The sequence below is a fragment of the Leuciscus leuciscus genome (assembly GCF_965113295.1).
Source record: "Leuciscus leuciscus genome assembly, chromosome: 5".
NCBI lineage: Eukaryota > Metazoa > Chordata > Actinopteri > Cypriniformes > Leuciscidae > Leuciscus > Leuciscus leuciscus.
This window is the reverse complement of record NC_138729.1, coordinates 49702648-49727575: the sequence shown is the minus strand read 5'-3', so window position 1 is coordinate 49727575 and position 24928 is coordinate 49702648. Positions and strand designations below refer to the sequence as shown.

At 40.8% G+C, this 24928-nt stretch overlaps 1 protein-coding gene and 1 long non-coding RNA gene across 2 annotated transcripts; both read left to right on the top strand.

The window, feature by feature from the left end:
• Nucleotides 1–6289: 6289 nt before the first annotated feature.
• Nucleotides 6290–8020, top strand: LOC309499871. Its single transcript, XR_014206380.1, has 4 exons — nucleotides 6290–6333; nucleotides 6884–6940; nucleotides 7336–7410; nucleotides 7501–8020. It is a non-coding gene; the product is annotated as an uncharacterized lncRNA (long non-coding RNA).
• A 2168-nt stretch (nucleotides 8021–10188) lies between these two features.
• LOC309498800 (cytosolic phospholipase A2 gamma-like) lies at nucleotides 10189–24478 on the top strand. Its single transcript, XM_082169706.1, has 14 exons — nucleotides 10189–10292; nucleotides 10914–10939; nucleotides 11165–11273; nucleotides 11385–11527; nucleotides 11705–11906; nucleotides 12580–12682; nucleotides 12765–12905; nucleotides 21080–21145; nucleotides 21236–21277; nucleotides 21386–21505; nucleotides 22390–22533; nucleotides 22958–23035; nucleotides 23131–23285; nucleotides 23660–24478. Exons 2-14 carry the CDS (start codon nucleotides 10914–10916, stop codon nucleotides 23834–23836), a joined length of 1506 nt encoding a protein of 501 aa, XP_082025832.1. The 5' UTR covers nucleotides 10189–10292; the 3' UTR covers nucleotides 23837–24478.
• Nucleotides 24479–24928: the final 450 nt, after the last annotated feature.

Sequence of the window (24928 nt, the reverse complement as noted above, 5' to 3'; positions counted from 1 at the left end):
ATCCTCAATCTGTCAGTGGATCTCCAGCTTCCTGACCGACCGGCAGCAGCGAGTGAGACTGGGGAAGCTCACATCCAGGACCCTCACCATCAGCACTGGCGCCCCCCAAGGGTGCGTTCTCTCCCCACTGCTCTTCTCCCTGTACACTAATGACTGCACTTCTAAAGACCCCTCTGTCAAGCTCCTGAAATTTGCAGACGACACCACCGTCATCGGTCTCATCCAAAATGGTGACGAGTCTGCTTACAGACTGGGGGTTGAACAGCTGGCTGTCTGGTGCAGCTATAACAACCTTGAGCTGAACACGCTCAAAACAGTGGAGATGATTGTGGATTTCAGGAGAAAATCCCCAGCACTCCCCCCTCTCACCATCATGAACAGCACTGTGGAAGCAGTGGAGTCATTCAGGTTCCTGGGCTCTACCATCTCTCAGGACCTGAAGTGGGCAAATCACATTGACTCCATTGTGAAAAAGGCCCAGCAGAGACTGTACTTCCTTCGCCAGCTGAAGAAGTTCAATCTGCCACAGGAGCTGCTGATCCAGTTCTACTCAGCTGTCATTGAGTCTGTTTTAAGCACTTCCATCACTGTCTGGTTTGGTTCAGCTACCAAATCGGACATCAGGAGACTACAACGGACAGTCCGGACAGCAGAGAGGATTATTGGTGCCCCCCTGCCAACCCTCCAGGACCTGTACTCTTCCAGAGTGAGGAAGAGAGCAGGTAAAATCATCACAGACTCCACTCACCCTGGACACCCCCTGTTTGAACTGTTACCGTCAGGACGGCGACACAGATCACTGGCCACAAGAACATCCAGGCACAGGAACAGTTTCTTTCCACAGGCCATTTCCCTTCTGAACACTTAACATGCCCCCCAAGGCATATGCCTGTAAGTGCAATACTCCCACTGTCTAGTGCAATATTCTCTTAACTCAGGTGATATTTATATTTATATTATTCATACTACTCAAAATACTGTAAATATGTTCATAATCTGTAACATGCACTAGACTCCCACTGTCTAGTGTAATATTCTCTAACTCAGGTGATATTTATATTTATATTATTCATACTTCTCAAAATACTGTAAATATGTTCATAATCTGTAAATGTTTATTCAGACTAAACCCAACTGTGACCCCTTTTTTTTTTTACTTTTTATACTATTTTTATTTTATTTTTTTTAAATATATTTTATTCTTAGAATTTGTATTACTATGTTTCTTGTTGTATTTGTATTTGTATATGTGCACTGGAAGCTTCAGTACCAAGAAAAATTCCTTGTGGGTGCAAGCACACTTGGCAATAAAGCTCTTTCTGATTCTGATTCTGATTCTGATTAATGCTTTGCGTGCTTTCATTGCTATACGTGGACCTGTGCGTCAACTTAGATCTGACCAGGGCACTAATTTCGTTGGTGCAAGACGAGAATTTGCTGAAGCACTAAAGGAAATTAACCAAGAACGCCTAAAGGAGTTTGGCTGTGAATTTATCATGAACACCCCATCAGCCAGTCACATGGGTGTCATTTGGGAGAGGCAAATTCGAACAGTAAGAAGTGTTTTGACATCCATTCTGGATCAATCAGCTCAAAGACTTGATAGTGCCTCACTAAGAACATTTCTCTATGAAGTCATGGCTATCGTGAATAGCAGACCCTTAACCACAGAGTATCTGAATGATCCATCTGGTCCGCAGCCTCTTACACCTAACCATATCTTGACTATGAAGACTTCAATCATTTTACCATCACCTGGAGAGTTTGTCAAGGAAGACCTTTACCTTCGTAAGAGATGGCGTAAGGTGCAGTATTTAGCGAATGTGTTCTGGTCAAGATGGAGAAAGGAATATCTTCTAAACCTGCAACACAGGCAGAAATGGCACAAACGTCGTAGAAATGCAAAGGTTAATGACATTGTCATTCTGAAAGATGACACAGCTCCACGCAGTCAGTGGAAGCTAGCGAAGGTAACAGAAGTGCACAGTGGTACAGATGGCTGTGTGAGAACAGTGAAGTTATTGATCAGTGATTCGACACTGGATGAAAAGGGCAAACGTGTTACTAAACCGACTTACCTCGAAAGGCCCATCCAGAAAATAGTTACCCTGATTGAAGCAGATTAAAAGCGTACCTTGTGTCTACCATTCCTTGGGTTAGTTCATAATATTTTTGATTAAAAGTTATGTCACTAAGTTACAAAAATCACAAGAAAGTGCTTTGGTGGGAGTGTAACTGTCATAGAAGTCAGTTAATATTTCATGTTTATTTAATTATTTTGTTAAAGACTTTTAATTTGAAACTGCTTTGTAAAGAGCCGTTTGAGTTGAGACTTTTATTATGAAAAGCACAGAGTGACTCAGGAAGAATGTTGTAACACCGCATGGCAAATTGAAGCTGTTTTCCACATTTCTGAGTATTTAAGTTTATTTACTCATCTGAAGTTACAGAAGATATCACAAGATGCAAGATTAAGTTCTCCTTTGGTAATAAGCAGCCAATGAAGTAAGTTTGTCATTTATAGTGATGGGCAGATCGAGGCTTCGTGAAGCAATGAAACAGTTGAACCAAATGTGCCATATTGTTTCGAGGCTTCGAATCAATCCGACACCCGTCTCAACGGTGACACCTAGTGGTCACTTGCAGGTGTTGATCTGAAACAACCTTGACGAGCCATTAAAAAATGTGTTGTTTTTTTATTATTGTATTTTTCTAATATGTGAAGCTTGTAACCTATAGGCTCCTCACTGTGCATAATGTTATTTTGGTCCTGCAAAATGAATATTAATAAAAGAAATCAAGCCACAATGTCTCACTTTAGAGATTTTTATAAAAAAAATATTAATTTCTCTGCTGTGGAAGGACTTAGCCTACTTCTTTTTTTACAGATAATTTCTCCAGCCTTTGAAAAAATCCTCTCACAAGGGACACTTGTTGCTGGCATGCAAAGATATTGTTTAGCTAGGACATACAAATGAGGAAAGATTACTGCTCTCTCTTTCCAGTAAGTTAGTGGATCATGAGTTCTGGGCAAATTTCAAATTCTCCTCAAATGGCGCATCATGGATGATGTATTGTTCCAGTAGGCTAGCTGCCGATCACAATACACACATCTCACTTTATTTGGGGTTTCTAAACGGAAATGCTCCCGCACCACAGATGTACGGCATCTCTTCTGGGGAGCCTCCATTTTATCTATCTATCCAAATCTATCTATCTATGTATCTATCTATATGAATCTATGTATCTAGATATGTATCTATAATCTATCTATATACAGTATGTATCTATCTATAATCTATCTATGTATTTATATATGTAGGCTATATATAATCAATCTATATATGTATCTATCTATTAATCTAGCTGTCTATATATATTTATATCTATGTATCTATTAATGTGTCACTATACTCTGTCTGTCTCTAGCCTATCAGTCAATGTGTTGTGTAAATTTAAATGTAAGCCTAAATAGCCTATAACTAATCAAATCGCACTATGTCACTATATCACGAAAATCCGCTATCTCAAAATCAAACTCCTCTCACAAAAACCCACGAGGTCAATATGCGTTGATTTCACTTTTATACAGATGTGCGATTGTGTGGTCTGTTCCCGACCGTGTCAATCAAACGCTGATTCGGCGGACCACACCTGATGAAACACTTAGTGAAACACTTCGAGGCTTCGTTTGGCCATAGTCACGTGACATGGGTGTTTTGAATCACGCTTCGGATCAGTGTTTCGAAACATCTGCGCTTCGGGATCTCGCAAAGCTTCGGAACGACTGTTTCGCGTCAGCCATCCCTAGTCATTTATATTGTATGTGATTAATGTGGATTGTGATGCTGTGTGGAAAATAGTGATATCTATACAAAGACTATAGTTGCTGTTAAAGTGAATTTAACTCTGTTCGGAAAGTTTACTAAGACAACATTTATTTATTTGATTTATTTATGTCCTTTTATATTCTTTATTGTAACTTTATTTTTGTATGTTTAGTTCTCACGGCATCTTGAGTTGGATGGTTATCCTCATGGTGAACCAGTCAATAAATCGCCTGTCATCAGAGAATCCTTGTGCTCGTGAAATTACTGGGGGGAGCTACAGAGACAAAGGTTATGAACAGTGCAGTATAAAAGCACTGTCTGCACCTCCAGAGGTCCTCTGGACGTTAACGTTTGTTTGACGACTAAATAACACGTCATTTGGCGTCACAGTCTGCACCTTTAAGGTATCAAAATGGGACGTCCACAATGACCACATTTGGAGTAGCCTACAATTATCCCTTATACAGAAATTCTATAGACGTAAATACAGGACGTTTGTTTGACGATTAAATAACATGTCATTTGGCGTCACAGTCTGCACCTTTAAGGTATCAAAATGGGACGTCCACAATGACCACATTTGGAGTACAATTAGCCCTTACACAGAGATCCGATTGACGTTAAAACAGGACGTTTGTTGGATGACTAAATAAGACGTCATTTGGCGTCACAGTCTGCACCTTTAAGGTACCAAATTTGGAAGTCCTCAATGACCACATTTGGAGTATATTTAGCCCAATACAGAGGTCCTCTGGTCGTTAGTACAGGACGATCATTAGACGACAAAAAAAGACGTCGTCTGGCATTACAGTCTGCACCCATAGGGGACCAAAATGAGACGTCCACAACGACCATCTCTGGACTACATTTAGCCCTTAAACAGAAGTCCTGTGGAAGTCGATACAGGAAGTTCGGTAGACGGCGGAAAAATACGTTGATTGGCGTCACAGTCTGCACCCTCATGATACCGACATAGGACGGACAAGCACACCGTTGAAACTACGTCATCTGGAGGTAACTTTGCGCAGGGGTCTGGTCCGAAAATATGTGGAATAAGGGTTGCCTCCGACTAAAGTTTTTTTCTAGTCGACTAGTAGTTGTTCATTTAAGCCATTAGTGGACAAATCGCCCCATTATATTAATTTTATTACTTAAATAGGCTATATACAGGATAATGAGTGTGTACATAATATAGCCGCACTCTACGAGGTGGCTAATTCGTACGAATTCATACGACCTCACTCGTACGAATTCGTACGATTTTTGCAAAATCATACTTATTTTACGAATTGCCCAATTCGTATGAATTCATACAAATGACCTATCCCTGACCCCGCCCCTAAACCTACCCATCACGTGGGTTTAGACAAATCGTACAAATTTGTACGAGTGAGGTCGTACGAATTCGTACGATTTAGCCATATTTTTATCATTCGTACGAATTCGTACGAATTGGTCGTGAGATAGTGTTGGCCGCACGCATAAAGATTGCCACAAGGAACCGGCAAAAGTATGAATGTGTCAAAAATAGCAAGGAGACATTTAATTGTTTATTAATAAACTGGTGTTTTCTGTGTCGCTGCAAAGATGAAGTTGGCGATGCGGACTCGGCATGAACGCCAGAGAGAAATGCATGTGAAATGCACATTTCATATGGATTACATAATCAGAGAGTAGCCTATTTCTTTTCGTTTTGAATAGTTTCGTTTAAAAGTAGACATTTCAAGCTTTCTATAATAGATAGCCTAGATTTCTCAAATCTGTGATGCACAAGCTGAGTTTTGGCGCCCTCCAGTTCACGTGCAGTGCAAGTGATTGTGCCGGCGCCTTATTACATTGTCTGCTATATATTTGCTTCTTATTTATTAAATACAGGCAATTGGTTGATAAAACATTGATCAAAATTAAGATACAATTTATACAAAACGAAAATCTTTTAAAAATAGTCTTTCTACAAAACAAAACTCAATGAAGTGGTCAAAATCATGTCTTACCCACTTACCTCGATCAAATCGAGCAGTTTAAGGTTTCATTGTGTTTTGTGTCAGTGATCTTTGAGTCAGATCTCGTGACTTTCTTATTTTTCACTCCATGTCACCAGTCATATTGCACATCTCATGATGTATCTTTATCTTTATCATGCTGAATATGCTCACTTTCATAATCAACATTGATTAAATTAAAAAATAACATTAGCCTATAATATTTAAACATAAATATGAAACTAAATGCTTTCTTTAATGGCTACAACACATATACAGTACAGAGAAATTTCATGTCTTGTCGTCAGCCACAACATAATGATGTCACATATTTTCCAACCCAGCCCTCAGCCCCCAGCCCCCCTTGCATGAAACAGCTTCCAGCGCGCTATTCCTCTGCTATCGTCGCTTCAGTGATGCTCCGCCTGCTCGCGCGCAACAAAGCTCAGCTGATCGTCATCGGGAAAGTAACGGCCCCTCTCATCAAATCCTCCGCCGTTTGTTCGGCTCTCCGTTACAAGGTTTGTAAACTCGCCAAATAAATATAAATTCAGAGTCTACTCACTATATATTCAATCACACACACACACACATATACATATATATATATATATATATATATATATATATATATATATATATATATATATATATATATATATATATAAACTAAATTTATTATACAATACTACGTTTTTACAGTGTTTACCACTCGTTTATTGCACAGTATCTGGTATTTAGGTTTTAGCCGCGATGCTAATTACGTTGATATAATGAACAAATGGAAATTATTGACTTATTGTCTCAGATTGATTTAGTCATTCAATTCATTCTGTACAACTGTGTCTTCAAATTGCTGATATAGCCTAACTAATTTAGCGGATTCCTGCTGTCGTCATTGGCGTTTGTTATGAATAACAAAAGCAGGTTAATATAGTTTGGTCTGTTTTTGTTTAGCCTAACTTTATTTACTACAGGTGCCCTCATTCTCTCAAATACCATTTTAAAGCCATTTACTGGTCAATAAATATTATGTTGTGAATAATCAGCTTTGTTCTTTTGTTTCCCCAGAACTACCAGTACATTTCTAAAATAATCTGAACATTTCAGAGGCAACATTGAATTACAGTGAGTTACCTGCACCACATGCTTTATCACTATGAACTTTTCTGTGTGAAATTGTATTGTTTGACTGTGTACTTGTGTTTTTTAAAATTCATGCTCTCAAATCTCATTCATGTTACTCGGAAAAATAATATCACTATTATTTTATATTATTATTATCACTATAAAAAGCTATTATATGGCTTCAGAAGACTTACAACACAACCCAGAAGACTTACAACACAACCCATAACACATGAGTTGTGAACTCATTGATTATTTTTAGGATCTTTTCTCTGACATTTTTGGAGCTTAACCATTTTCACATAAATTGTTGCATTGAATTGAACTAGACAAGTGTACATAAGAATGGTTTCTTGAATGATTTCCACAATTTTTTCTGCTTGTGTTTCATGCAGTGAAAGTGAACGGTGACTGGGGTTGCATTATGCCTGAGATCTGCTTTTGGGTTCCACAGACAGAAAGTCAAACAGGTCTGGAATGTCACAAGGCTGAGGAAATTATTTAAATTTCACAACTATCACTTTAATAACCTTACTAACAGTAAATTGTGTTCTTTGCAGGGATCTCGGTAAGCTGAAATACAAGTTTGAACAAGAATAAAAATCCTCCTGTAGACCTGAAAATCACTGAAGTGCCTGGACCATCCACCAGAAAAGAGGAAAAACAAACGGAAAATGAAGCTGATGCACCTTTTCAGTTTTGTAACTCTTTAAGTACCTCACATGTCCCTCGCGAAGATTTTATTATTGATTGCATTTTATGTTGCAGCGGGTGAAGGTGCGGTCACATTTTTGAATTTCATGAAATTACACAGGCAAAAAGGTCAATTGACCATTGTCAGCAGTTTAGCGATGTAATGTATGAAGCACAGCTCACACAGGAGTCACTTTCAAGCAGCTTTCTGTTGGTCAAATCGAGCGAATTCCAGTGACCAACTTGGTCCCATAGTGACATTTGTGACCACAAATGAAATTGCTGATTGTGTGGATTCTTATTGAAATGACTGAAATTCACCAGTGAACATTCACAGAACAACAGATAATTTTACTGCACCTTAATACTGTTTCCGGGTCAAAGCCTCTACTTTTTCTATCTTGTTTCATGAGAATAGTCAACAACCATTATGAACACTGTTGATTCAAGCCACACATTTAAGCTTTTCAAAAGTACATTACAGTCTCCTGTCTAACGGCATCCCAGACTTCAACATTTTATGATTCAAAATAGCTGAATAACTAACCATCAGAGATTTCGGTTCCTCAGAAACGGGCGTATATGTTGGCGTAAGAGTATGCTTACACTCCTCTCACCGCCTGATTTATGAAGCCGTGCGTACCTTTGAAATCCAGGTGTACGCATTCTACGCAATACCTGCCTTTGATAAATGCCGCGGCTGAAAACGATCGTCATTAGAATAACACGCCCCTATATACTCAAGTCTCCGCTTCCCCCACGCCCTCATTTTACGCCATGGACACACGGAAGACGGCAAAGAAGAGAAACTTGGATGAGCAAATTACCTATCACAATGCATTATTTTACAGCACGTGTTTTGAAACAATTAGCATTTAATTTCGTCTCACATCACATGTATTGGGGTGTGCAATAGTGATGATGATGTGATGTGGAGTACCATTCATTCACATGAATAATTGCATGACAATTTGTAATATTCTTATCATTATAATTATGATTTTTATTATTAATGACGCTTATTGTTATTTAGAAGAAGAATGTGGTTATTATTATTATTTGTATTATTATTATTATTATTATTATTTAGAAGAAGAAGAATGTCATTTTTATTATTTTGTCAGTCTGAATTATTTTTTGGTCATTGAAAGCCTTTCATTACTGAACCCAGTCCGTGCGCACCTGCCGGGCCCAGTGGCGTATCCAGGACATTTTTACTGGGGTGGCCAAGATGGGACACAAAACTAGAGTGGGGTGGCCATATATACTATAAAATAATGTTATGTAAACCTTTAAACTCTTATGAACAATAGAGGATTTTAATAATAGTAACAAAGTGCAAACTTTATTTTTAAATAATGGTACTATTTCATAAAATGTAAGATACAGTCACAGGCCTATTTAGGAAATGTGTTTACTATAGTCTGTTATTAATTGCCATAGTGGGGGATATGATTTACTCAATTAACTTGGCCATTAACTTGTCCGAAAATGCATTTGTGTTTATCTGCAAAAAGGTTTACATACACTAGATTGCAGCCTAGGCTACTGTTAATGTAAATATAATGTTAGTGGTTTGTTTTTAAAGTCTACATTAGAGACCTGCGCAGGACGGATTTCTCACTTAATAATTCCTAAAAAGCTGACATCTCAGTTCATCGCCATCTCACAAATCTCTGTTATTATCAATGAAACTGGCTGCATAATTAATCTTTCATATTATCTACACTTTGTTTGATATAATAGATGATTTGCCAGTATGCAGAATTCAGCACTGAACAAAAAGTCCATTTTGAGTGGTGAGGGGATTCTATCTTAAATGCATCTGATTGGCCATTGCGTTCAAGAAATCAACACATATGTCTGTGATTGGCTACATTGTTCAACGCTGCAAACATGTTATAAATAGAGACTCTGGCCTGTAAATCGTTTCTATTTTGTTTTAGTTGTTCTTGTTGCTTTTGTGCAACAGATGAATGACAATTTATTCGTTTTTATTTGTTCAATTTATAGATAATTCTATTTTGCGGGAGTCCCGACTCGCAAAGTCCCGACTTTTTTTTTTGGAAAAAGAATGTATAATATTCAACAATATTATTGATGTGATTGCACTGACACTATTGAATGGGAACTGAACTGAGCTGGATGATGACATCACTGTTTCTCTGCAGAACTGCTTTATAGATGAAATTAACTTTTTTTGAATTGATGATTAACTGACTTCAGCTGAAAAATGACACTTTTCTTTTAGAGCTGCTGTACAGCCGAAATGAACTCTTTGCATCAAATAATTTTTACTGTTATTATTATAAAGCTGCTTTGATCTGTATTGTATAAAGCGCTATAAATAAAGGTGACGACTTGAATGTTAAATGTTGTGCAACAATTTACAACGTGTTCTACTGCAAGTTTGCTATATGTATATCAAATGTGAAGTGAGATGCAGTAAACACAAGGTTAATTACAAATTACAAGGAAGTAATGTCAAACTTTTCCTATGTCTATGTGTGTGTGTACAAATGTATGGCAACCATCTCCACCCCTAATGATGTAGTTTAGTTTCAGAGCCCTATAAAAGGGCATCTTCTGCCTTGTCAGAGAGAAAACGGCTGCTGTGTTGCTAGTGAATTCTCAGGATTTATTAGACCATACAAGAATAGTGAGTATATAATTTAAAGCTTTATTTAGCTGATGTCTTTTCAGCAATAGTGGGGCAATTAAAAGGCTTAATGTCATTATAATTGGAATGTGACAGCAGTAGATTAAATTAATCCATGCAGCCTTTATATTAAAATTAAATAACATAACAATGATCTGCACACTAACAAATGTGCATAAATACAAGATCAGTATGAGGGTGAAAAATCTGGATTATTTCACATTTCCATACATCAACATCTGTACCATTCAAATAATTTTTCAAATGGAGGAGTTAAAGTGGCAATAGCTGTATTATGGCCATTTAATATTATTTATAATAATATTATCTTTTAAAAGTCACCTTAAAAAGAAACTAAACTATTTCATATGTTTATATTTCAATGACAGCAATTAAAAGATTCAATTGTTTAGCAGCTTTTAACTTTTAAGGTAAAACACTTATATTTAGCTTAACGTCGCTTTAAAAAAAAAAAAAAACTTTTGCCCATTAGTCCAGGTTTAGTCTAGGTTTGTATTCACTTGTCCTTGACATGTAGAATTCGCCTGTGATTTTTTTTTTTTTTTTCAGAAGTTACTGATTTGCTATTTTGATTAACTGATTAACTCTACTGTTTTATAGATGAGTTCATCCAAACTCCAGGAAAGGTATGTAATCCTGCTCAGATTCCTATGATTGAAGCAGTGCACTTTATTACATACACTGCTACATTACTTATAAAATTAAAGTCTATGACAAAATGGATAATTCTGAGAATAACTGTTCAAAATGAACATTAGACTAAATTGTATGCAACTCAATAATATATGAAATCCAACTAGATTAAATAGCAGTGTGTGATGATGTTCATGGTCTGTCTGTCGCTGCAACAGTGAGGTGAGAATCGAACACTCTCTGAATGAAAACGAGGAGAAGTTTAGAGTCAGTAGGAGAAACACTGTTCAACAAAGCCTGCAGAAACTTGGCATACACTGCAGTGTGGTAAAACATCTTATACTTTATATATCTGCCTGGCTTTCTTGAAATAACCTACTAAATGGTTTTGTAGCTGATAACATCAAATGTTTGTAAAATTAATCTGTGTGTGTTTAGGATGAAGTGCCAAACATTGCATTACTGGGTTCTGGAGGAGGAGAAAGAGCCATGGTGGGTTTGTTGGGATCCCTGGTTCAACTCCAGAAAGCAGATCTTCTGGACTGTGTCCTTTATCTGAGTGGAGTCTCTGGATCTACCTGGTACAAACCCTGAGAAAGAACAAACAAAGACACACGCACGCACGCACGCACACACACACACACACACACACACACACACACACACACACACACACACACACACACACACACACACACACACACACAGAGAGATGTGGTGAATGTCAAAAATTACAGCATTATGTTGTTCCTCTGAAGGTGTATGGCCTCCTTATACAAGGAACGGGACTGGTCCACCAAACTAGAGGCTGTGAAAGACAAGATCATCCAGAGACTCAGCGGTCCTGCAGTCAGCTGGGGAGATGCATATGCCAAACTGAAGAACTATTACGATGAGAAAGACATCTTCAGCATGACTGACTTCTGGGCAGCGATGGTCGTCACAGATTATGTGAAAGAGGTCTGTAACTATTCATAACACAGCTTTCATGACTTACATGACTTATTTATGATGTGGTCACATTCAGGTAAACAAGTTGTGTGTTGAATATTTTAATAGATTGTAATAGAAGTATTTAATAGCAACAATATTGTAACATTGTTTAGATTACAGTACTACAAATCTACCTGTCATCCTCTGGTATAGGAAACATACATGCAACAAATCTAAATAATTTTATAATATAAGATTATAGATTTTAGATTGTGCGCTTATAGGTCGCTAAACAAATAAGTAAGTGAACTGTAAAAGAATACCTGAATGAAATTGTGGTGAAATTTACTCAAACATGTTCTCTTTTTGTAAGGTCCATAGTACCATTTTGGTTCTGGCAGAACCCATAATATCCTGTTGTGAACTCAAGGAACCTCAGTATATTTCAAGTGTCTCAAAGCCTTTTCTTTATGATGAGGTCACTGGAGGAACTGTTGACAGTTTTAGAGTTCTTGCAGGAACATATGGACATTTTATAAGTTCTTCAGAGATGTTCCTCTTCAGAGGCTTCCACCAGTGTGGCAATCTGAGGAACCCAAAATGACTTTTTTCCTTTTTACAGTGAAAGCCTTTACTATACATACTTTTCTTAATAATGTTCTAATTGTCTATGTCTCCACTACAATAATGTTCTCTATAGATAGATGAACAACCATTCACAAAGTATTGGAACCAGCAGAGTAAAGACCTGTTTCCCATCTACACAGTGATCGACAAGCAATGCAAACAGAAACAGGAAGGAGGTCTGTGTGTTTGTGTGAAAGAAAGAGACAGACAGTTAATATGCTCATGCCGGCTGTTATATAGATGTGTTTCTGTCTGCAGACCCCTGGTTCGAATTCACTCCACATGAAGCAGGTTATTCCCTCATTGGAGCGTTTGTGGGAGTCTCCAAATTTGGGAGTTCGTTTGAAGAAGGCTCCATGATCAAGAAGCAGCCTGAAATTGACATGCTGTACCTGCAAGGTAACAAACTAAATAGATCTATAGTTTCTGTGATCAGCCGGTGATCAGGTCTGTAGTAGTTGCTCATTTCATAGTCAAAACAATAACATTATGAGTAGAAATGTAAAAAAATTGTTTAGACATCAATTTCAAATGTACATTGAGTATTTAGAGAGGAGTTCTCTCATGTCCAATATATTATTAGGGGGAAAAAATGAAAACATTTGCTAATTTAGTAATTGCTCAAAATTGAACATCTCAAAACAGGACCATATTGCCTCACTAATGAGGAAAACTACCTATAGGGCAAGAAGCCACCTGGGGTAAACCTATCCTATCATCTGATTTTTGTAGAATATCTAAAATACATGTGATACTTTTAATGATTTATTTCTTTAAGTGTATGTCATTCATGTAAAATACTAAATCAAATATTCCATGTAAATGTATATATTTTGACAAAATAGTTAAATAGTCGAATAATGTCAGACCAATTAAATATCAAACGGAATAGCCTCTTACACCAAAGATCTTACATTAAATAATAGTTGTTACCTGTTGTGGGGTGGCGCCAGGTCTCAGAGAGGTGTTCATTTAAATTTCCAAAATAGGATTAAGAGTCCAAAATAGGGACATAAAGCAGAGGTGGTGTCCTTGCCAAATTTGGGAATTTGTTTCCGCACACACAAGGGAAATAAATAGGGAAACAAATTAAGAGGGTAATAAGAGATAACTGGTGGGGCAAATTAACTAATGAAAAGGAAATGAGGAGGTGGGGTAAAGACATTACAAACAAAAGAGCACATGGTAAACATGACAAACAGAAGCACACAACCACAAAACACAAAACACAAAGAAAAGACAGAACCGGGCTGATCAGTCCGGAGTCCTGAGTCTAGCATCTGGTTATGGTTGCTGTTGAAGTGTTGCTCACATTATCTAACTGCAATTATAGTCTAACTATCTATTATCTAAAGATAAACATATAAAGTGCTACATAAATACCATTACTGGCTAGATTACTGAGAGGACAACTAATGTGTTAAAATGTCAAAAAATGCAGTAATTTGATCAATTACAGCAGTGCTCAGATAAACAATCTATCGATATACAATTTAAACTCAATCATACTGCCAAAAACTGACAAATAATCAGTTTTATTGGCCAGAATAATGAACATTATGCAGAGGAAACTGTTTAAATATGAACTGCAGCAGTGTTGAACTGGTCATTGCATGGGTAACATGGGTAACACGAGTAGGCCCACTAATAGGAGTAGGTGCACTAATATGCATGCATTGATGATGCATTGATTCATATTAGTAATAGTGCACCCATTTTGTTTTTGTGTTTTGTGTTACCTTAACAAAAACGTACTCGGTTACTAACGTAACCTCGGTTCTCTCTAGAAGAGGGAACGAGTACTGCGTAAGATATCTTACGCTAGGGGAAAATCCTTTTCCGCGAGATATTGAAGCCAAAAATTATCCTTAATTTTGTAATAATGCAAAACGCGTTGCAGCAGCAATGCAGACATAGGCGAGACAGCTCGCGCGCCTATTGGCTGCTCTGCGGCAACTGCAGCAGCCTATCGAGCGAGGCCTGGCGTGACGTCAGACCCAATCAGGGCACTTCGCGCCCGCTGCGTCACGTCCCGCCGAAATGGGCGTGGTCTAGGCCTATAAATATCGCTCGCAGGCAGCTATTATCTGGTTTTTCATCATCGAAGCAACCAGAGCGTGTGCATGCACGGCAAGATACGCAGTACTCGTTCCCTCTTCTAGAGAGAACCGAGGTTACGTTAGTAACCGAGTACGTTCTCTTACGAGAGGTCTCTCGTACTGCGTAAGATATCTTACGCTAGGGGACCCAATGTAAAACGCCGTGCATGCTGAGATCTGACACCAAAGACCCAAGGGCGAAAGCCCGGGGTACATATAGTGCACAATCACTCAGGGAACTCACAGGGAGTCCGGGAAGAGGGAGGGGTGCAGCCTCACTCTTCCACATATAGCAGCGTCGATGGGACGCGAATTTCATCATACAGACAGGGCGGGGTACGGCCTGAACTGATGGGGAAATGTGGGTCTTACACAGTTTGCCCAGCTTTATACTGTCGAACATTGAGCTGTGCTCAGCAGACGCAGCATTCTGAGCTGATCGCATCAGGTCAGATAATACTGGTAAATTTAGACCGACAGCAGCCTGGCCTGCAGGGCGGGAACCTCTAGGTTATAAAACCTTATAAATGTAGACGGGGAGGCCCAGCCTGCCACCATACAAATATCTTGCAAGGCAATCCCACTTGACCAGGCCCACGAAGAGGCCATGCCTCTCGTGGAGTGCGCTCTGACACCCAATGGGCACTGCATGCCCTTGGAGGCGTATGCCAGCGCTATAGCATCAACTATCCATCTGGATAGGCTCTGTTTCGACGCGGCTAGTCCCTTAGAACGTCCGCTAAACGAAACAAAAAGCTGCTCCGTCTGTCTGAAAACAGACGAGCGAGACACATAAGCTCGTAATGCCCTGACTGGGCAAAGGAGGCTCGCGTCTCTTTCCTCATCAGGGACCGGTAGGGCTGACAGGGAGATAACCTGCGCCCTAAACGGTGTGTTGAGGGATTCTGGAACATAACCGTGCTCAGGTTTGAGTATAACTTTTGAGTCATTGGGCCCAAACTCCATGCACGCCGCGCTCACAGAGAGCGCGTGCAGATCCCCTAAGCGAGAGCCAGCAAAAACACCGTCTTGAAAGACAGGTGTTTCAAATCGATTGACTGTAAAGGCTCAAATGGCGCACCTTTCATGGCTTCCAGAACCGTAGAAAGGTCCCATACGGGGACTGAGGGAGGTCTGGGAGGATTCAGTCTCTTAGCCCCTCTAAGGAAGCGGATGACTAAATCGTTCCTTCCTATTGACTGACCAAGCGTTGTTTCTGAGAACGCTGCTATAGCCGCCACATAAACTTTGAGCGTGGAGGGGGCCCTGCCCCCATCCAACAGCTCTTGTAGGAAGGAAAACACCTCCGTCACACCACAGTTTGTGGGTGACACACCACGGGCTGTGCACCAGCCCGAAAACACCGACCATTTCGAAGAATAGAGTCGTCTTGTAGACGGAGCTCTAGCCTGCGTGATCGTGTTTAATACTTCTTTAGGGAGTCCAACATGTACCCGTTGATGGCCCAGACATGAAGGGACCATAGTTCCGGGTGAGGATGCCAGATCGAGCCGCGGGCCTGTGAGAGGAGATCTCTCCTCATTGGTACTGGCCACGGGGCAGTACTTGCTAACTGCATCACGACTGGGAACCAAGGTTGGTTTTTCCAGAACGGTGCTACCAGCAGTACTGAGCATCCTTCTTCCCTGATCCGTTCTATCACCTGAGGCAGGAGAGAGACGGGGGGAAAAGCATAGAGCGGGCGGCGGGGCCACACATGGGCCAGCACGTTCCTGCTCTTGGAGAAAAATTCCGGACAGTGAGCGTTTTCTTGAGACGCAAACAGGTCTACTTCCGCTCTGCCGAATTTCTTCCACAGCAGTTGGACTGTCTGTGGGTCATTTCGAGGCAGTTTATGTGCAGGAGCTTTTCCCGTTCCGACCACTGGCCGAAGAACGGTCTGCCCTCGAGCAGCGCTCCCCATCCCGAGGTGGACACGTCCGTGGACACCACTCTCACCCTCGAGGAAGTCCCCAGGCTTACACCTGATTGGTACCAGTCGTTCGCTCTCCAAGGTTTCAGAGTTGTGACGCACTTCTGATTGACCCTGAGGCGAAGCGAACCGGATGCCCACGCTCTGCGTGGGACTCGCGCTTTCAGCCAAAACTGCAGCGGGCGCATGCGGAGCAGGCCCAGCTGGAGCACTGATGATGCTGAGGCCATGAGACCTAGCATCTTCTGAAATTTCTTGAGCGGGACAGACGCGCCGCAGCGAAACGAGTTCGCTGTGCGTTGAATGTCTACCGCACGCTGTGGTGATAGTCGCGCTATCATGGACAGCGAGTCCAATTCTGTGCCCAGGAAAGATATCTTCTGACTGGGTGACAGAGAGCTCTTCGCCCAATTGACACTGAGACCCAAATCCTCGAGGTGATCGAGTAAAATGGTCGTGTGTTCTATGAGCACTGCGCGAGATTGCGCTAGAATCAGCCAATCGTCCAAATAGTTCAGTACTCGCATGCCTCTCATTCTGAGGGGTGCGAGCGCCGCATCCATGCACTTCGTAAATGTACGGGGTGCCAGGGACAAACCGAACGGCAGGACTGTGTACTGATATGCCTGGCCCCCGAAGGCGAATCTCAAATATCGCCTGTGACGTGACGCTATTTGTATTTGAAAAATACGCGTCTTTCAGATCTATTGACACAAACCAATCTCCTTGGCGAATCTGCACAAGGATTTGTCTGGTCGTGAGCATCCTGAACTGTTGCTTCACAAGCACTTTGTTCAGTTGCCTTAGATCTAGTATGGGTCTGAGACCCCCGTCTTTTTTCGGTACCAGGAAGTATCTGCTGTATAGCCCTCCTTCGCTCTGAACTTGAGAGAGAGGCTCTATGGCCCCTTTGCCCAATAGTTTCGCCACTTCGGCTCGAAGTAAATGTGCTACTTCTGTTTTTACCGTGGTCTCGACGCGCGCCACATAGTGGCGAGGGCGTCGGCGAAACTGTAGCGAATAGCCTCTTTTTATAATGTTCAGCACCCACTTCGAAACCCCGGGCAGCTTTGCCCATGCGTCCGCATGAATAGCTAGGGGTTGAAAACGAAGCGCGCTCCGCTCGCTCAGCGATGGGGAGGCTTCGGAGTGCTGTAACACAAGCGTCGCGCTCGTGACATTTGAGGCATGGGGCGCGCTGATAACAGCGGGCAGATTGCCCGCGCTCGACTCCTCTGCGGTGGTCAACCGCGAGGGGAGGGCTGGGCGGTTCCCGTAGGAACTGTCATGTCTATGTGTGGATGTGGGCGCGGGACAGCGGGCACATTTACCACACTGAAAACATCGTTCGCTTGAGTGAAGCGAATGCACGTTGGTTTCGTTTTTACAGAAACCGTGAGACATGCATAACGTGGTGTTAGTGGGCACATTCACCATGTTTGAAGCGCAATCGATCTGAGTCGATTCATGTGCGCGAGCCCTGTGTGACGGGCTGTGCTTGTGTGTAGAGATGGGCACTGGGCAGTGGGCATTCTTTCTACACATAAAGCACCATCGGCCGTGGCCGGGACACCAGAAAAATTCACACTTATGGGATTTATCTGGGTAGCCGTAAAAACGGCGTTTGTGTGCAGGCAAGCGGGTGACAGAACCGACTTGTTTACTGCAGGATACACTGGAACAGTCACATTTACTGGAACTGAACGAGCGAGAAGTTGCCATAGAAACAGAGAGCGTCAACATGCTGGCGTTTATTGCAGGCCTGCGTGCATTACAACAGGCTTGTTCACTGCAATATTGACATTTCCAGTCGCCTGAATTCCAGAGGGGAGTGGGAAATGTATAGGAAAAAGGAGGTTGGTCCGTCCGCAGCGGGACCAGAAAAACTCCCTTTTTTTTTTTTTTTTTTTTTTTTTTCGCCAGTGACACACGGAACACCATAGAAACGGTGTTTGGGTGCAGGCGAGCGGGTTGTACAACGCGCTCGTTGGCTGCAAAATACACATCTGCAGTCGCCTTTTCAGGGAACTGACAGAGCGAGCATTGACGGCATAATTTTATCTGCCGGTAGACCCGGGGATCGAACGCAGGTCTCTCGCGTGCCAAAACCTGAGAGTCTGCCACTGGGCCACAGGGGGAGACACATTATAATTCAGTTAGCGCGAGTATTATAAGAGAGCATCAACGTGCTGGCGTTTGTTTGCAGGCATGCGTGTATTACAACAGGCTTGCTCACTGCAATACTGACATTTCCAGTCGCCCGAACTTCAGAGGGGAATGAGAAATGTACGAGAAAGAGGAGGTCGGTCCGTCCGCGGGGGGACCAGAAACGCTCTTTTCTCCTTTCGCCAGTGACGCACGGAAACCATAGAAACGGTGTTTGGGTGCAGGCGAGCGGGTTGTGCAACGCGCTCGTTGGCTGCAAAATACACATCTGCAGTCGCTTTTCAGGGAACTGACAGAGCGAAGCATTGGCGGCATAATTTTAACTGCCGCTAGACCGGGATTCGAACTCCGGTCTCTCGTGAGGAAAAACAATGATTCCGCCACTAAGCCACAGGGGGGAACACAAAGGTTTTCGGATGCACGAGCATATAAGAGCGTCACATGCTTTCTTCGGCGTATGCTTGCAGGCGCGCTTGTATTAAAACAGGCTCGCCTGCTGCAATATTGATATTTCCAGTCGCATGATCAGGAGGGACTAAAAACACACCTTTCTCCTTTCGCCGGTGAGTGACGCGTGAATGGGGTGCAGAAGGCAGGGTAGCTTTCTTATAACGTAAAGAAAAACTAACCCCGACCGTCCGCTTCCAGCATCCCTTGTGAGCGGCGCAGTTTGCGCGGCTTGAACAGAGGGAGAGAGAAAGCTAGCCCCGTGACCGCCCGCTCCTGACATCCTCTGTGAGCGGCGCGGTGTGCGCGGCTCGAACAGAGGGAGAACAGGTATCGTCCCCCAAGCAGGCAAGGCAAGCGGGCGAACCGGCAAGCTTTGCGGGTTGGGGGGGGGGGGGGGGGGGGCGGAGGAGCAGTCTCGGAGAAGGATGCCAGGTGAGTCCTCAGAGTCACCATAGGCAGTAATTAACTCGCAGTGAGGGCAGTCGCCGTCAGCGAGTGCGAGAGCTGCGTGATCAGGAAAAGGGGCGTCTTGAAAAAGACGCCCAGCTCTTTTAGTGCAATGGGAGTGTGTGTCGCGGCGGCGAGCACACATACATAAACACAGTAGCAGAGAAAGGATATAACGCCGGATAGCGCAGCAGGAAGGCAAGGAAGGCGGCGCGGCCAGCGACTTCAGTGACTCGTCCCGCTGAAGGTGCTCTCTTTCAGACGGCGCGGCTTCTTATCCAGCTCCAGCGATGCGTGTGCTTCGCTTGAAGGATGAAAAATCAGATAATAGCTGCCTGCGAGCGATATTTATAGGCCTAGACCACGCCCATTTCGGCGGGACGTGACGCAGCGGGCGCGAAGTGCCCTGATTGGGTCTGACGTCACGCCAGGCCTCGCTCGATAGGCTGCTGCAGTTGCCGCAGAGCAGCCAATAGGCGCGCGAGCTGTCTCGCCTATGTCTGCATTGCTGCTGCAACGCGTTTTGCATTATTACAAAATTAAGGATAATTTTTGGCTTCAATATCTCGCGGAAAAGGATTTTCCCCTAGCGTAAGATATCTTACGCAGTACGAGAGACCTCTCGTAAGAGAACTATCAATGTATGAATCGAACTCACTGAGACTGCTAACAGTTTCTGTTCCACACATCATTTTATTATATTTATGCATGTGGTTACAAACAGATCATATAGAACAGTGAAATTGCTCCAGAAATTCTCTGTCCTGTCTTGCCTGCACTTGAGAAATAATGTGAACTGGGCTTAAATGCGTTAAGTGTCCCCAATTCACAAACTGAATAAAAACCTTTAATGTCCAACATTAAATCAATTCCCAGATCAATGATAGTGTCATGTTTCCCTGTTTTGTTCATGTCTGAGTTTCACCTGTTCCTTTGTTTAGTTTCCATGGTTACCGTCATTATTAGTTTATTGGTTTGAGCTGTGTGTCATTTTATTAGCTCGTTTCAGTTTGTTATTTAAGCCTCAACCTTGCCTTCACTCTTTGTCCAGTCTCTGTTATGTTTAGATGTGTTAACACTGCCTGTTTGCTTGTATTTTGTGTAAGAATTAAACTTATTAGTGTTTTGTGAGAACCAGAGTCTTCTGTTTTCAGCCTCCCTGCATACATCGTTACAGACAGGCCTATCCAATGACAAAATAAATAATAATAATAATACAAAATTATCCTTTAACATCAAAACTCTTCAGATGAAATAAATGTCACAAATGTTCAGATGAAAAGTCAAGCATAATTATTCAATAAATATTTAGAAATTAGATTTCTCACGCCACCTTACCTAATCTGATTACAGCAAACTGTTATATATACTGTATATACGTTTTTTTTATTTTATTTTTTTTATAAATAATTAAAGATAGGCTTTTGTTCTATTTATTTTAATCTTCCTGTTTGTTGCTGATATTGTGTTTTCTGCAGGTTTGTGCGGCAGCGCTTTAGCTGATGGATATGAGAATCTGAAATTCCTCTGGCAAAAGATAAAAGGTGCTGCTGCATTTGTTCTGAAGAATCAGTTCTTCTGCCTAAAACTGACAGTCAAATCATTGTCATGTGAACTCTGTTTTTTTTCTTCAGATTTCTTTAACCGTTTAAGATCCCTTGAGGGAATGGGGAAAGGTAAAACATTTATTGTTGCATTTATTTACTGATAAGTTACATGTGGTAAAATATTTGATGAAACATTTTTCAGTGTTTTCATGTTTGTTCACTGTGTGTTTTCTTCAGAAGATCCAGACTCCGACAAGTATTTCCAGGTGCTCTTGGACCTTGTGGACATGAATCTCTGTGTTTTGGATGGCAAAGATCCTTCTGCTCTTGAAGAATCCATCAGAACAACAGTGAACGGTAAACCTTTTTAAAGCTAGAATTTATATATAAGGGTTTCATTTTTTGAAGAGACACAAACATACAAACAAACAAACAAAGGTTATTGAACATTTCCACTGTTATTGCCCAACAAATTTAATACTGATGCCAATGAAAATGAAAATGGGGGACAGACGTACAATCTGTTCAGTGGTTATACTGTCAGGTCACGTCTAATATCCACAGTGCATGTTTTCAAGAGTTTTTGTCCTCTTGTTTTGTCGGCTGAATGACTGACACAAAGTGCACAACAGTACAACCCATTGACTGGACAGTATGTCCCTCACAGCCAGTTCATGTCAAATTAAATATGTAATCTACTGTAGGTAAGTCACAACAGGAACCTGCTGTTTATTGACACTTATTTAAGAATAATACATTTTTATTTTTGAAAGACTATTTCATTTCAAATAGTTTATAAAATATGTTTAAAATGAATTGCAGATATTATTATGAGACAGATATTTAATGGATTTTCAGCTAAATTTAAAAAATATTATGAAAAACAAACAATTAAACAGCGAAAATTGAAATGGCAACATGCAAAAATATCAGCCCTGTGTCTGAGGTTTTAATTTGTGCAATAATTAAAATTTGGGTTTATTCGAACCCATGCAGACAGTTGGTCAGAACTGTGTAAAGACATCAAGTTGAGGAAATCCACTCTCCAGAATCTCTTTCAGTGAGTTTACTGATGATAATTAAAATGCAAATATGTGTGGTTTTTATATGCACACACACTTATTACATCAGTAGGCTCAGGATGCTGCAAACAAACATGAGATGAAGCTGATTAATCTGGAAAACTAGAATTATATGTTGTCAGATAAGAATAACTCCGTTATGTTATTCTCTTTTTACAGACCTCGCTGGAGACAAAGGTCAGCTGATTTTTCCAGTGGGGAAACTGGATCTCACTGATAAAAAAGCTGCAAAACGGTATATGAAGCTTTTCACCTTGGATGTATGCAACAATTTGAGCTTTCGGTTCAGTTTCTGGTCGTTCGGTAGGTTGAACTGATGTATACAATGTACTTCACTTTTGATTTTCAGGCCAGATTAATGAATAAGCTAGCCTGACTACGTAAGACTTCGTACTTCCGCTCAATTTCAGTTCGCTTCTGTACTCAGTCTGAGATAGCGACCTACCTCCCCGTTTTCCTCCGGCCTCAAAACAATCCCCTCCCCTCCCCTCCCCTCCCCTCCCCTCCTCCTTTATTTTCTTTACAAAACCATCTATGTACTAGTTCTTTAAAGATAAAACAAAAACAAAACACTGATCTGAAGAAAGCGAGACATCAAGATCTTCTTGAATCTCCAAAGAACCTTATAGTCAAGTCAAGAAAGTCTCAAAGACTGTCCTAAGAACCATTTAAGGAACCAAAGAACAACTGAATAAACTTTATTTTAAAGAGTGTATTTGTTGTACAGGTCTTTACTACAGCATTTTGAGATGCATGGCTCAGTGGATTTGGGGCAGGAAATATAACTTCCTCCACAAAATGACAGGTGAGAAGAGACTTGCTGATAACTGGCAATTCAATGTGAACAATCAACGTGATTCAGTGTGACTCATTTGTGATCTCTTACTCATAAACTGTCAGATGAAGCAGTGCCCGCCGGTCTACTGGAAAGTGAGACAAGAGACTATGAAGACGCTGGTCTGTTGCTCAACTCACCCTATTTCTCAGTGCTGAGAAAAGAGAGAAACATTAACCTCATCATTTCCTTGGATTTCAGTGATGGTGATCCTTTCACGGTATTATATATAATTCTCTCTAATATAATAATGCACACATACTCTCATATCAGCTAATTTAAAGGAACAGTTCTCCTAGAAATGTAAATTCAATCATCATTCTCTCACCCTCATGTTCCAAACCCGTATGACTTTCTTCACAAAAGAAATGCTTTGTATCATTTTGACTGGGGGAAAAAACAAGAAAGAAAACCATTTAAATATGTTTTAATTTCACCATCTTTATGTGGTATATATAAAGAAAATCTAATACCCGGAGTGAGTTATCCGTTAGCATTCCCATTCATCTGAGTGTCGGTTTCTCGGCTTACACATGAACCCCTGGAAGTACTTCCACTTTTAATAAAGTGATTTGCAATGCTTTTCCACTGCAGACAGTGAAGGACGCTGCCAAGATGTGCAGGGAACGAAACATCCCTTTCCCTGAGGTCAACACTGACGGTGAAGACCCAAATAAACCGAAGGACTTCTATGTGTTCAAAGGCCAAAACGTTCCAACCGTGATTCACATCCCTCTCTTTAATGTGGTCAACTGTGGAGGCAAGTTATGATCTTACAATATCCTGAATAAAACTGAAATATCAACTGTGTTCTAATTTAAGTGTGTTATTGTTTCTTCAGATAAAATTGAGGACTGGAGGAAGAGATATGGCACGTTTCAAGGTCCTTTAAGCGCTAAGATGATCACTGATCTCATTGAGGTCGCTGGAAAAAACATCACAAACAATAAAGCAAAAGTGGTGGAAGAGATTCTTGCGATCATTGGGCAAAAAAGATCCAGGCGCTAACATGACTAAATTTAACACTGTGCTACTTAATACACAACTTATAACAATCTAAATACAGACTAAACTGAACTACATAGATGATTTAACAATAAATTGCGTTTCATTTCTTTTTCTCCCTTTAATAATCACTTAAAAGTGATAGATATTATTACTTTTTCTGCAAAATGTGATCTGTGTGTCATTATAAGATAATCAGAGGTTGGTAAAGTTTGTGCTTCATTTCTGTTTAATGTTAAAAATGTTTCTGCATGTTTCAATCTGTTTCTTCATGATTGACCTTTATTAACAGCTGATCATTAATAAGAAAATCAGCAAAATATTGTATTAGCTACTTTGACAAATATTGTATTCTTGTCAGTTATTGTTTCTGTTCCAATTAATTAATAAAGTGCTCTTGAAAAATAAGGTTTTGTCCTGGTCATTTGTTATCATATAGCAAACAGTACAAATGCTCACTAAACTGATAGTTGTGGTCCTGGATGCTGATTGGTCAATCCAGAGCTCCAGCCATACTAAAACACATTAGCTGCTATAAATTAATAACCCTTTATCACTTAATGATTTTAGACACATTTGAAATGGGTGGTCAATTAGAAATGTCTGACATAGACCTAAACAGAGTTTAGTACTAGAATGGCTGTTTACAGTTATTTACTGCACTGTTAAAAAAAAAGAGTGTCATTTTACAGGTAATGGTCAATTTTTTTACAGAATTTTACCGTTTTGTCATTATACAGTGAAATGCCTGTTATTATACATATATTTGCTGTAATTTGAAGGGATACTCCACTTTAAAATGAAAATTTTGTCATCATATACTCACCCTCATGTTGTTTCAATCCTTTATGAATTTCT

Coding starts and splice junctions, on each gene's coding strand:
- LOC309498800 (XM_082169706.1), top strand. CDS start 10,914: ATGAGTTCATCCAAACTCCAGGAAAG. Junction 10,940..11,164: donor TCATCCAAACTCCAGGAAAG/GTATGTAATCCT, acceptor TCGCTGCAACAG/TGAGGTGAGAATCGAACACT. Junction 12,683..12,764: donor CAAACAGAAACAGGAAGGAG/GTCTGTGTGTTT, acceptor TTCTGTCTGCAG/ACCCCTGGTTCGAATTCACT.